This window comes from Acromyrmex echinatior, chromosome 4, assembly GCF_024713525.1.
Source record: "Acromyrmex echinatior isolate Ae372 chromosome 4, ASM2471352v2, whole genome shotgun sequence".
Classification (NCBI taxonomy): domain Eukaryota; kingdom Metazoa; phylum Arthropoda; class Insecta; order Hymenoptera; family Formicidae; genus Acromyrmex; species Acromyrmex echinatior.
In genome coordinates, this window is record NC_141855.1 from 13,924,458 (window position 1) to 13,938,976 (window position 14,519).

A 14,519-nucleotide genomic window follows, 5' to 3' on the forward strand; every position below is an offset into this window, starting at 1 on the left:
TACATAGTCAAGAGACAAAGTGATCGGGCAACGATACCTTGCCAATATATTAACAAACAATGCGGATTTCGGATAGTAAACGCTACACAGCGTTTACGTATTCTCAATCATTGACAAAAATGCATTGCATTTAAAATAATACCTATCATATGATAAAAGAATGTGATGTAATTAATTATTAATAAATGCGACATTCTTATAAAAATATCATTCAACCTTTTTGTAATTTAAAAACAGAAGAATTGCATATACTTCTCAGATATAGATTTTTAGGCTTGTTAATTAAGTAAGTACGTATAGCAAAATAAATCCTTTTTATTTTCATGTTAAACGAGAAATCCACTGAGATGTCCGTTCACACAGCCCTAGCAACGGCGATGGTGGTTATACGCAAAAATACGGAATTTCATCTAAATGTAAATGTGCATCGCCGCAAAGTATATTCGCGAAACGTGCATGAAGGGAAAACTCTCGAAAGAAAAATCCTTTTGCCGAATTCGAAAGGCGTGTCGAAAGTTTTCTCACTGAGATCCATCGATGTGGTTGCAATTGTCAATACATGTCCTGGAATACATGTCTCGCGTTGCGACACAGGATTTGTAAAAAAAAGCAATGCAAAAAAAGACATTTATTTCAATCTGCATGCGGTATCGACAAATGCACGGGTGCAGTTGCAGCTGGTTATCAAAAATGTGACAGACGTGGCTGACTGGACTGATGCACCGCGTGCGTAATACACGATGCCCTCCTAGTACTGCAATTTTGATTATTTGTCATTAACAAAAATAGAAAATTCAACTCTATAAGATAAATATTAAAAGAGAGAGATATATCATTTGCAGAATATATCGCAAATGTGTATCTATCGATTCTGTGTGAATTTAAGAGATATTATTTTCTCAGCATTTCAATATTCACCGTGGAAAAACATGTCAAATAGATATGAATTAAAAAAAGAAAACGAAATATCATGACACATCGATAAAGAAACAAACTATTTTTTTGTTCTGTAATTTCAGGTACACGCAATATACGTGATTTTTGGAACGAATTGTATAAAAACCGATCGATGACGAGTTGTGAACTCTATGTAGATGCAGTTTGTACACTTCGCGCGCTTTTCCGGAGCAGGTTCGACAGACCCGATATCGGCTTCTATTGATTTCAAAGTTCCTTTTTGCGCTCCAATGCGTTCCATCATATTTTATTTTCACATTCGATCTGTATTTTTATTTGCCGAGACGGTACGAAGCATTCCCAGTTTTTCCTACTCGAGGCCAACATTTCCCATCTCGGTAAAGCTGGCAATTTCAGAACTGTAGCACATTGCATCGAAATTGCCAATGGTGACCAAGCGGAAGCTTGTTGCAATTTTCCACAATCAGCACTATATGTATTTGAATTGCTACGATGGACTCCGTCTCGATTTATCGCAACGATAATGGTTTCAGTTATAATAGAATTTTTTAACGCGCAGAAACAAAACACAAGTGCTTCGTTTTTTTTTTATTCAATGGACCTTATTAGTGGAATTTTGATTGAAAAAATAAAAATTTATAAAGCTACAATTTCTTACAACGATCTCTGACGATACGTTTCTCGTGCTTTAATATAATAATATGATCGGCAGCTGTAATAAATTTGTTCGTTATTGGATTTCACGTTGCTATCGAAGATCCGACATAAAGTTCATTGCTGGGAACCGGTGATAAAATTATGCGAACCTTTCGCGGCTGCTTCTCCAGATTCGTATTTCTCTTTTGAGTAACTTGAGTGGCTGCGTTTATGGGTTGACATTTGACGACGAGGCGATTCTCTTTCGTCCCCAGGGCAATTCTACTCTCGTCACGTGACTGAAGCACGATCTAGAAAAAGGGCTCGACAAAGCCGATGGAGAAACCTCAAAAGAGATGGCATTAATTGTCCAAGAACAGAAATGCGTTCTTGTTGTGACAGAACGTTAATCGTTTGTGCAACCTTATTGTGACACGGCAATCGAAGCTGTGGGAACTACGAAGATTGCTTGGCTTCATTGAATTTATACGACGTAGAATAATGAAATTGATAAAGTAGGTTAACGCAAATGTAAATTCGTGATGTTTTCATACTATATTACAAAGACAATTATTAATAACTTGTATATATGATAAATTTAAGTTGAGTACTTAGAATTAATGGATATCTAGATATTAAACTGTAACTTCATGTTGCCTCGTTTTCACTTAATGAATTTCGACAAGATAAATGATAAGGATTTTAATTGAGCAAAGAACTGAGGTGAGTATTTTAATTATCGACAAAAGTTTAGGAGTATCATAATAAAAAAATGCAATTAAGAAAACTTTTCTGAATTTTCGATATCTTCCAAAGTATTTAAGTATCAATTATAGTTATTTAAATATTATTTAAAGATCGTTTAACTAACAAACGTTAATTAAATAGAACAAGGTAAGAGATCGTAAAATATTTTTACATAATATTTATTTTTTATGAATTTTGAGATTTTTTTAAATACTCTGAAATTATTTTAAATATTTTATTATTTATAATAAATATATTTATATGCAAACAATAATAATAGAAAATATTTTAAAACACTATTTGTAATATATGTAGAAATTAATTAAGCATCGTATATGTTAAATAAATCATTGCTATTATAATAATTGTTATGTGATTTTTATCTCGTTATCGACTCAGGCAAACGTGAATATATTAGATTTTATCGCCAGTAACTAATCCACTCTGTAGTTTAAGTTGCTAAAGATTACACACATTAGATTTCTTGATTAGAGAGCAATAACATGCGATATATCATATTACCACCATATTGGACACAGAAACCGGGGTGATATTAAATTGAAATGATTAAATCATCAAATCTTCTTTTACTTAAAAATATATTTACAAGTTAAATGGCGTATATATAACGTTTGCAAATTTTGTGTTTTATATACAAATTATTTACAACATTAAATAATGGCTGTCGCACACAGTCAATATTCATATTTATATTCTAGCCAGTTGCGTCAATCCGTTGCTTATCGCGAGATCTGGCATCTGTCCGAAGTGCACAACGCTCTAATTCAGCTACTAAATAACAGTGAGAAAGAAAAGACCGTTTGTCGTCTGGCGGGGGAATGGATCGGGTGGGTTAAACTGCGACGTCAAAACGAATTAAGTCATCGAGAGAAGAGATCCCATCCCTCACGTAGACCGACACTTCCATTTAGAGCGTTCGGGTCGGCTCGAAGATCACGCAGATGGATCCCTCGCGATCGTTCTCGCTCTCGCATACGCTCGTACATATCTTCGAAGAATCCGATCGATCGTTCGTGAAAGGATACACTAGGCGATGGGTAAACCTTGAAGTACCGACAATACCTTGATTCCCGATGCCGATTGTGTCGAGGAACTGTTCACGAACCGACTATTGTTCATGATTGCCAGACGACGACAACGTTCCTTCCTCAAATAACTCTTGCCTCCACAAGAAGAGAGGACGGGCCAGAAGAGAGTGGAAAAGAGAGAGAGAGAAAGAAGGGGGGGGAGGGGGGCAGGAAAGACGCAGAGTTGGATTAAACGTAAGATGATCGGGCTAGATTAAAAGTAAGCCAGTAAAGATATAGAGGACGTCGCGTCGCTTCAAGTCTCCCATTGAAAGAGAAAGCTCGCAGCAAATTTCCTTCAATAAGAGATAGGATTCTTAATCATTATTGAGATCACTATCGCACTAGCTGTATTCCTAAGTCGAACTATTTGGGACGCGTAAAATTAAAGATTCCGAAGGAATTCTAAACTGTTTGCTTTTTTGTATTTTTTACTACTCTTACTTCTGTGTACAGTTTCTGAGCAGTAACGCAAAATTGCATGGCAACCGAGTCGAGTTTCTATTTGAATGAGAAAGCTTGCATTAATTATACCGTTTCAGATAGGCGTTGCTTAAAATGACTTGGGAAAGTGAAATAAGTTAAAACAGTAATAGAGAACGAAAGACAGTGAGAGAAAGACAGACATCTGAATGTCGTAAGAAAGTTTTACATTCAGGTCTTCATTCTGATATTCTGAAGGTTTATATTATTTACAGTGAAAAATGTGCACGTTTAAAATATGAACTTTCAGTGCTAAACACGTATATGTATAAAATCGAAAGATGGCCTACTTTTTTCTTTTGCACATGTGAACATAATACGTTACAAAATAATAAAGTGTAAACATGATTAATAAAAAAAAATAATCACATCGATACAAATTTATTCAAATGAATTAAGAATTAATATTAAATATTTATTTATTTGTTACTAAGGTATACGTTTCGTTTAAGGCTCTTCTTTCATTTCAATTGCCTATGAAGGATAATAAATTAGTGCACCTAGGGACCATATTGAAAAAGGAACAAGTATTTCGAACCGAGATTATAACTCAAACGCTTTACACGCAACCCCTTGTTTTCGCGACGAGTCTCTCCTTCGTCTGGTTTCATCCATTCGAAATCATTCAAGCATACATCGAAAGACGATTTGCTCTCGACACCACGCCTACCGTAAAGAGCATCTCGTGCATACGGTAGCTGGGGCGACCCGGAAAACCGGATCCCTGTCGGACCTCCGCATAGGGTTTGGCTTAAGACCGCAACATTTCCCCTCCATTGTCGCGTTTTAAGCGTGACGGAATTGTGATCTCGCTCGCCATCGTCTGGCCATGACGTCACAGTGGTCAACTCGTTGTTGAATCGCATTAGTGCATTAAAGTCGCCATGTTGGCTCATTTCTAGCGTAGAAGAGTAAACACGAATACGTAAATAGAGCGAAAATTCGGCGACCTGAACTAATAGAGAGAGAAAATGTTCAGAGAAGAGCATACAAACGAGTGACAATGCACGAAAAGAACGATTTTGTGGAAATATATAAAAATTTGGCTACATAAACCTAAAAATAATTGTGTTAAAACTAAAATAATTACATATGTAAGAGGTTTAAGTTACTAACATTTTTTGCAGCATTACTTATTTTAAGTTTTTTACATAATTATTTTAATGGACTAACACGATTATTTTTAGATTTGTATCTACATTTTTAAATACTTCAGTAAAATTGTTCTCTACGAATATTATGTTCGCACACATTGTTGTACTTAATTTTATACAACTTACTATTTACACGATGCATATTTTATCGGTATACAAAATTCTATGAAAAAGTATACCTCAGATATAAACAGGAAAAACCAATTAAAGAATAATCGAGAGAGAGAGAGAGAGAGAGAGAGAGAGAGAGAGAGAGAGAGAGAGAGAGAGAGAGAGAGAGAGAGAGAGAGAGAGAGAAAGATTTCATTTCCGTGTTTAATTACTGTAGAGATAAAACCAGCCGACGATAATGAATTTAGAGTCTGTAAGTTACTAACAAATACAACGGAGACAGACGATAAAACGTATGCTGAGATCATCGAGCTATCTGAATTTACATGAACCAGACAGTAGCATCGATCCGTGATGCCGTTTTTAGCTTCTAGTCGTCAGTCCGCAGCATCCCTCTTGCGGTGACGACGACCTCGTGTTGCACGTTCCGTGTTCTATTCAATCTCATACGCGACTTGGATTTCAGATTACGGTTTTAGAAATGATCGACTCTAATTAATCCTTTCAGTAGTAAAGGCCAGTAAATGTCGGCAAATGCATCTATAGTCCTCTTAATTATATCTATTACAATTTTTTATTAGGAAATAGTTCATTAGACATGATTGTATGATATATAAGATATATTTGTCAACAATTATAAAGAAAAAAGTATTATCAATTTCAGTTCTCGATTTGATAAATACAGAGTGTGTAAAAAAATCATTCAACATTTATTTATATATAATATACATCATACTGAGTAAAAAAGTTTTAGTAAACATAGGTCGAAAGTTCAATTTCTCAGATATAAATAATTTTGTATATTAATATCATAATTGATTTATTGACTCTTCTACTAATTGCATATGAAAAAAGAAAAATTGAGATAAGTACGAGTAACACCGATAGTCTATTTGGAAGAACGGATCCAATGAGATGATCTCCCTAATGCCTATCCAATCGTAATGGTCATCCAATGGCAATGTGCTTCCTAGTGAAATTTTTCATTATATAGCGTATATGAAAATTGAACATTTAGAATTGTAAATCTTCACGTCGTATACGATACGTAGACGCCAATAAGTCAGTTATGATACTAACATACAAAATTATTTACATATCTTAAAAACGGTTAAATTTTCGTCCAATGTTCACTAAAGCTTTTTACTTAGTATGGTGTGTATTATCTATTATGTAAATGCTGAATGGTTTTTTAAATATCCTATATGTGTGTGTGTTTTTTAAATATCCTATATGTGTGTGTGTGTGTGTGTGAAATTGATATTGTTACAAAATTAAATATAAGGATTGTTGAATTTCTATTTTTGTTTAAATTTTCAATTATCTTCTCTCAAATATCATTAAATAAACAAGAAGTCAAAAAATGAGGTAGAGAACGAGAGGGTGAAACGACTGCTGCGAAATCTGCCTTTATTGATTCCGTTTTTCCTGAGATGGCTATCATTGAACATTAGATCTTTTTCTTTGGTTATGATGAAGAGAAAAAGGGAGGTAAATACAAAAGAGAAAAATGTGAGGAAGATATATATAATATTGCTAGGCCAAGAAGACTTCTGATATTTCATCTTAATGGAAATAATCATAATTAAATTTTAAATATTTCGAAGGTGGCTCAAAAATATAAAATATAAATAATAGAGAACATACACAACCATAGAAGTTAAAACGAGAATCATATATTTAAAATTATCATATAAAAACATAGATGTTTCAGTCAGATTTGACCATCATCAGTACATCAAGATGACAAATAGAAAAAATACATAAAATTAAAACAATGATCGCTAGTCAATAAGATGGTAAAAGAATTTTCCAATCGCTTATGGTACGAGTAAAATAAAGTCCAGAAAATGAAATTATATGTATTTTTTCTATTTTTTCTATTTGTCATCTTGATGATGGTCAAAATGATGACCGATCTTGACCGAAACGTCTACGGTTTTTTTTTTAGGTGATAATTTTAGATGTATGACTTTCGTTTTAACATCTATTGTGGCTATGCTCCCTATTATTTATATAAATCCCTATTATATACATAAATCATAATTTCTCACACGTGGCAATAATTTTCAACTCATTGTCGTTGTAGATCCTTCGATGGAACCTGACACATTGGTGAATACGTTAAGTGTTTTTTTTATTAGATGAAGCAATAACGGTATTCTTTCTAATCATGAATTCAGATAAAAGTCTTTTTCTACATGTATTCGGAATGTAAAATCAGATTGCGACACAATTTTTACGACACAGATATTTTATATGAAAAGAAGATTTATTTATTATCTTAGAGTTTTTTTTTCATTTTTTTGAGCTTATACTTTCATTGTAGCAATCAATTTGATCATTCTATATAATTATTTTGATAATCTAACAAAATTATTTTCAGATCTGTATCTAACTAAAAGTTTGTACACATTTTAATGAAAACTTCTTTCCATGTACGTATACATTATATATATTATATGTATATATATATATATATATATACGCGTGCGTGCGTGTGTGTGTGTGTGTGTGTGTGTGTGTGTGTGTGTGTGTGTGTGTGTGTGTGTGTGTGTGTGTGTGTGTGGCAGATGTGACATTTCGTTCAACATTTAAGGAATATAAGATCAATTTTCTCTCAGCAAGAATTTTATGATAAGCCAGATTATAAAATTATTTAATGCTAAATTTTTAAACGTAAATTAAAAAACCGGGAATAAAAGCTCAGGTTCTACGCGAAACTCAGTATATATATATATATATATATATATATATTCTATAGAATGCATGACTGAAATATGAAAAAAATTAAATAATCTGTAGGTTAAATAGAAAGATGCAATGTACTTTTCGATTTTTGTTGAAAGTTAACAAATTTTCATATGCATATCATATGCATAATTTAAAAAAGTAAATTTAAAAAAGTAAAAAATAAAATTTATTATAACATATTAGAATAAAATAACAATATTTATCACATTATTATGTTTAATAAGAAAAAAAATAAGATGAAAATTGTTACGTCAAAATTGTAATATGATTTGCAACTATTCAACTTTAAGTTCCAAGAGAATAAAACTCTGGTACTTGAATTTTAATGCTAAACCAAAAATGCTCGAAACTTGTTTCCACATAAAAGTAGTTTCTTAGTCGCGGGAAACTTCATGCCAATTTTTCGCGGGTAGACATTGCCAAGTTGCGGAATGTATTACATGTCATTGTGCTCCTTTTGTCCCCGATTTTTCAATTCTGATGCAAGGATTCGCGGTTCTTTGTTTCGGTCAGGAGTACACGCGGAAAAAAATGATGGACGCGAATGGAGAGTAGCAAATAGAAAGACAAAAATGTACAGACGGACTTTGACGTTCAACGGGAAAAACTTCATTTCGCGCGATTCATGCGCAACACGTCAATTTGTTACGATGTGGACAAAACTTTCATGACGATTCCCGAGATTACAGTCACGTACATTTGATACTTTTGAAACAGTAAGTCTAAACTCGACATGAACTTAGACAAGGTAAAGTTGAAATTTAGATCGACTATAAGGATAAATAATTTTCAGAACAAAAGATTGATGAAGTTTTCCATTGGAGTGACACAAACGTAAAACAGAATAACTGTGAAATATCATTTTTTATCGAAACAATTCATATGATTTTTCATAAAATTTGAAGCGATTGTTTGATTTTATGCAAAAATAGCGAATTGTGCGTAGCTCAATTATTTTATAACTTTTGCTAAATTAATTTAATTTAATTTTCGTTCGAGTATTTTGCAATTAAGAGATATCGATTCTGTCTCGCTTGCTGTTTAATGAGGGAAATGCGTAGTACATATTTTAGAGTACGTATTTATGATACATTCCAACAGACTTTGTGGATACATATTTGTTCATAAAGTGATTCATATTATTTAGGATATTATAACCGAATTATATGCGTATGTGCTGTCTCGGAGCAATAGTTAATTTAGAAGCTTCCGATAACCTTGTTATTTACCATTAACAAACGCATGCATCGTAATATTACGTTATCCTTTGCAAACAACTCCGTTAGAATTCCATCAATCATCGATTACTTTGTGGTATTGGGCGACATGTTTCACAAATAGCATACAAATTCACGACCAATAACGTGCCGACAAATACCGCGCGGTAACAATGCGACGGTACTTGTCACGGTTGATCCTCATTTGATTTTTCCTCGACCGCCATTGCCACGATCGCGTGCACGTGCTCGTGTAAATGTCCGCTGCAGTTTAACCTAATTACGGTGCGCGGCAGAGTGACTGCCCCTCGACTTTTCTACATCGAATATCCGTCTGTCACGGGAAAACAGTTTCCGGTCGCTGTTCCATTGCAAATGACATCGGCCGCGTGGTTGAATCAAACGGACGCGGTCTCTAATAACACGATTAGCGCAAAATTCAACGCTCATTCGCATCAGCAAATATCACTTTAAATCACCAATCGAATCGAGAGGCGACCACCCTGCACGAGGTCGGAAATTTACGTCGACTCGCAGAATAAAAGTTCCATTCCGCGGATTTGCCGCGACGATCCGGATGATCCGAAATAGGTACCATCGCTAGTTTCAAAGTTTTAACACTAGCGTAAGCCTATTTTGTTATTTGTACGTATCAGAGAAGAGACTGCAACATTATTAAACTTCAAATTGCGAAAAATAATGATTCTCGATTTTTTTTTTTCTAAAACCTACTACACATTTTTTCCTGTTGGATTGCTTACGTTTTAGTAAATTACTAAAAATTCTTCGCGGTGCAATCCTAGTAATTTACTAAAATGCAAGTGATTCAGAAAAAATGCTTAAACAAACATCGAGTTTAAATTTCCCAAGAGACATTATCCGTTCGCTTTTCACTCAATTATTTTCATGAAAAAAAAAACTTGGGATATTTATACTTTAATGTTTCAAGAGATAAAATCTTTTAAGAATATTTCTAAGATGCTACCGATAAGATGGGCTCGACAAGATTATTTATCCAATGAAGTTTATCTCTGGAAATAAATATCGGTGACACCGATATTTAGCAACATCGGCCTTTTACAATCAACGAGAATATCTTCTAGAGAAATCGCCATGAAAGCCGTATACTCACGTAACTTATTCGCTCGCAAATTTGAAATGTGATGCACAGCAGAAAGTACGTATGTTTTGTATATGTGGACCAATATATGCATACAATACACATTTGTATGTACGTTATATTGAAAATGTATAGAATTCCATGATGTTATTGATATCTCCCTATCCCTGTCACTCTTTGTCAATTTCTCCGAGTCTCTCTCGACATAAAATGCATCTTTAATAAAAGCGAGATCGTGGAGAAACTACATAAATAAAGTGCATACGTGTCAAATTGCGAAATTTCCGTTTCATGGAATCACTGACAACACCTCGTTTATGTTTATTTTAATCTCATTGAATTTATCATTGCATAGATAATTGAAATTTTCATTCGACTGATATAATGCAGCTTCGCAATGTAATTTCCCAAAAATTATATTGCTCTTTCGTATTATTGCATTAATAAAGCAATTTAATAAAGTAATTTAATTAAACGAGAACAATGCGTTGCTTCAGACATAAAAGAGCCGAAATATTTTACGAAATTATTGACGAGTTGATTGACGCGTTTATTTTACTCTTTGTTGATTTTCATATGCAAATAAATAGAATTGCTATGAATAATATCTAGAGTAGTTTAAGCCAAATTCAAATGACATTATTCCGCTTTTACAGACATTTATATATATATATATATTAGGTGTTGGAATTAATTCGTAGCGTTTTACAAGTGATGGGAAGTACTTTCATTAATGTATTTTTTAATGCTCATGTGAAATAAATAACATTCTTTCATTAAAAAACGCTACGAATTAATTCCAACACCTAATATATTCTTTTATTAAAAAAAATATATTAAGTATATGTATAATTTTAAAATTAGGAAAATTAATTCTTTTTAAGAAACTATCTTATAGAGGACAAAGTTTCTTGAAGTTGAAATTCTTGAAACGCGAATAAATATTTCTGTCATTTTAAATTATATTCATGTACAAAATATCATCGAGTTGGAATTGTACGCGCAAGTCAAAATATATATCCAGGAATAATCTCGACCCACATCGAACATCGAGTGGTTATCGATATATGCAGAGACATGATATCGAGCTGACGATGTCAGCTGCCTCTTCGACCACTTCCTCATCAAGATCTCTCATAGAGGTTTAGTAAAGCAAACTGGTCAATTATCTCCTATCTGTATCACTAATAGTAGCATAGATCGAACAAGGACTTAGGGACTCTCTGCCAAGGGAAGTAGTTTAAGATAAATTTCTGAATTTCTATATCTGAGAGTCAAAAGAATGAAATAGAAATCTAAATTTTGATTTAGTTTTTATGAACAATACTATGTATTTTAAAAAAAATATGTAACATTTTACACATTCAGAAAAAGATTTTTAGCCAATAACGCTTACTGCAATGAAAATCAGCACGTGTCGGCGATAGCATTCGTGCTATAACGACACGAAGACACAACGATCAAACGAGTAAAAGCCACAAAGCAGAATAAACGAAAAAAGGAAAAGCACTCAATTGGTGCCCACGTGAGGTCACGCGGTTCGAATTCTCGGGGCGAAAAGTCATCACCACCCGCGCTTGCATTTCTGCTCTTCATCGGTGTATGCATATGCATATGCATATGCGACATCCGCGCTTTCGCATATTACTGCTCGCGTACACGTGTCAACGAAAGATGAACACGACAGTCGGAACGCATTGTTTACTCGTACGAGTCGGAATTGCCGAGACAGGAAATTGTGAATAATCATCGGGTCAGTTAAGCGAAAAAAAATAAAAATACAAAAGGAAATCGAAGTCCACAGAAATAAAAGAGAAATTCTCTTCATTGATCTCTTAATTTCTCTTTTTTTCACACCCAATCTATATTTCTAGTTTTTTTCTCTTATTTCATGAAGACACTGGCGAGCGGAATAAATTATGAGGTGTGCTCTATTACGAATCTAATTAACAAACTTTTTTCTTCGGCATACGCTGAGTTAAGCGTAGTTTATTGGCGAACCTGTCAACCGTGCGGATTTATCGAGCGGTTTTTCCGCTGCATTTTTTATTGCTGACGACGTGTATGCCTCAGTGCGGCGATGGTATACCTCGTTTTAATAGATTCAAAAATTATCACAAATATCGCTGACGTGTCAGACGCGATCATATTTCCGCATATTTAAAAAAAAATAATCCATCGTGTGTTTCAATTCCGTTTTTTATTTTTTTTCCTGTTGAGTTTTCTTAGCACTGCATGATATTATTTATTTTTCATATATTTTTGTCCTGTTTTTTTTAAGCACTACTATATCTATCTTAACTTTATTTTACATCTATAAATAATATTATCTCATAATACTATCCATAGAGTATTATCTTATGATATTATCTATAAATATTACATATTTATTTTATTAGAAATTTATTTTATTAGAAATACTATTTTTATATTAGAGTTGCGAATACTATAAAAATTTATTATTAGAATATAAAATAAAGTGAAGGTAAGTAAAATAATGTGTACATAAAAGAAACAGGACAAATGCGAAAAATAAAGTGCCAGGTATTGTTAAAAAAATCAATAGAAGTAAAAAAATTAAGATATATAACTCTGATTTGTTTGAAGTTTGCGTGCGCATAAAGATCGTTATACATATATATATATTAGGTGTTGGAATTAATTCGTAGCGTTTTACAAGTGATGGGAAGTACTTTCATTAATGTATTTTTTAATGCTCATGTGAAATAAATAACATTCTTTCATTAAAAAACGCTACGAATTAATTCCAACACCTAATATATATATAATATGTATGTGTGTGTGTGTGTGTGTGTGTATTCTGCCTATAAGTATTGTATTTTCTTTAATCGCATAACGTCACATTCTTTTGTACAGAAACGAAGGTGCAGCATGATCTTTCAAGCCTAAGCAAACCACGACACGGGTGTGAGCCATTAATAAAATTGACCACGCGCCAAAACTCCCCTTTGCAAGGGGCGTCGGTAGCATTCGAGCAAGAAATAAAGAGCCGGACCATTGCAGAGAATAGAAAAAAAAGCATCGCGAGAGGAGAACCTTGTGAGGGCGAACAGGCACAAAGGGACAAACATATATCTACGAAGTGTGCTACAACGAGAAGGTAGTAACGGTGCTATTCTCTTTCTCAAAACTACCCTTGATGTCCAAGGAACGTAAGGGTGTCTTGGGCCGCCTTGTCGATGTGACACAAGCGTTAAACTGACCCGACTTCCTGCGACTTTTACAAAGCTATACGTACGTCATATGAAGTTAACGTTCTGGAAAATTGTCGAGCTATATATTACTAGAAATTCACTGAAATATACACGCATATGCGTGTCTTTCTTTCATTTTATAACGGTTAACGAATGATCTTTCTTTCTTTCCTTTCCTCCCTCTTCCTTCTTATGGCACTTTTACGACGATCCATTAAGTTTGCAAGACACGCGATCGCGGTTGCCAAGTTCGACGCGCCAGGCTGGTTCACGTGTTCATGTAGGCGATAATATAGAGTGGTTGGGAATAGCAAGGTTGAAATAGTTCAGAATCACGCTGGTTAAGCAACGTAGGTTGTTACCCCCTTGCTTTGCCTTTAGGTTTGTTCAGTTTTATCAATAAGGTGCAGTTGGTTAGCAATCGAATGCACGAAGCTCGGATCTACGATAAAAATCGACTTATAAAATAGCCATGCAGACATACAACACACATAAGATATTTTATACGTTTAACGCTTTCATAAAAAAATATAAAAAGAAAAAAAAATCAAACAAATTAATGATCCATCGTGAGGAGATAGATTGTATTTGGATGAATTATTGATCCGCACACTTTTTGCAATGAATTTTACTTCATTACCGAATAATTTATCGACGTCGTAAAATATCAAACTCGGTATTCGCGACGAATCACTCTTTTCATGATATATAGTTTTGAACGTTCGTACGTGAGTTATATAAGCCATCGGTTTTTGGGCATGTTAAATCATGCATGCGAGGGAATTTATGAAAACACCGTGGCTAAGCCATGTTTAATTAAACAAGAACAATACGTTGGTTATAAGCTACAAGACATAATCGGTGCCAGATTGTAAGTATAAGTTTAATTAAAATCGTGTAACGAAAGTGAATCGTATAATCATGTAATTTAATTTAAAATTGTTTCATTTAATAATCATTCATTTCTTTTTATTCTTGCAAAATCTTTATGGAAACAAATTATTTTATTATTCCTGTATATTTCAATTAGCTCCTCATTTTGAACTATTCTCCTTCTCGTCTAATTTCATATTCAA

General features: G+C 33.6%; 1 protein-coding gene and 1 long non-coding RNA gene across 3 annotated transcripts in view; one reads left to right on the plus strand and one right to left on the minus strand.

Annotated features, from left to right (window-relative positions):
• Window positions 1-14,519, plus strand: part of LOC105146425 (uncharacterized) — a 66,077-nt gene that overhangs the window by 47,025 nt on the left and 4,533 nt on the right. Inside the window, exon 8 of one of the 2 annotated variants that reach the window (XM_087404955.1) lies at window positions 13,106-14,314. In XM_087404955.1, coding sequence (XP_087261081.1) covers window positions 13,106-13,124 — 19 coding nt within the window. In that variant the 3' untranslated portion in view covers window positions 13,125-14,314. The remainder of the gene's footprint in view (window positions 1-13,105; window positions 14,315-14,519) is intronic. The other variant, XM_087404956.1, reaches the window with a different exon arrangement.
• LOC147909994 (uncharacterized) overlaps window positions 1-14,519 on the minus strand; it is a 72,550-nt gene that overhangs the window by 27,256 nt on the left and 30,775 nt on the right. The gene's annotated exons all lie outside the window — the stretch shown is intronic.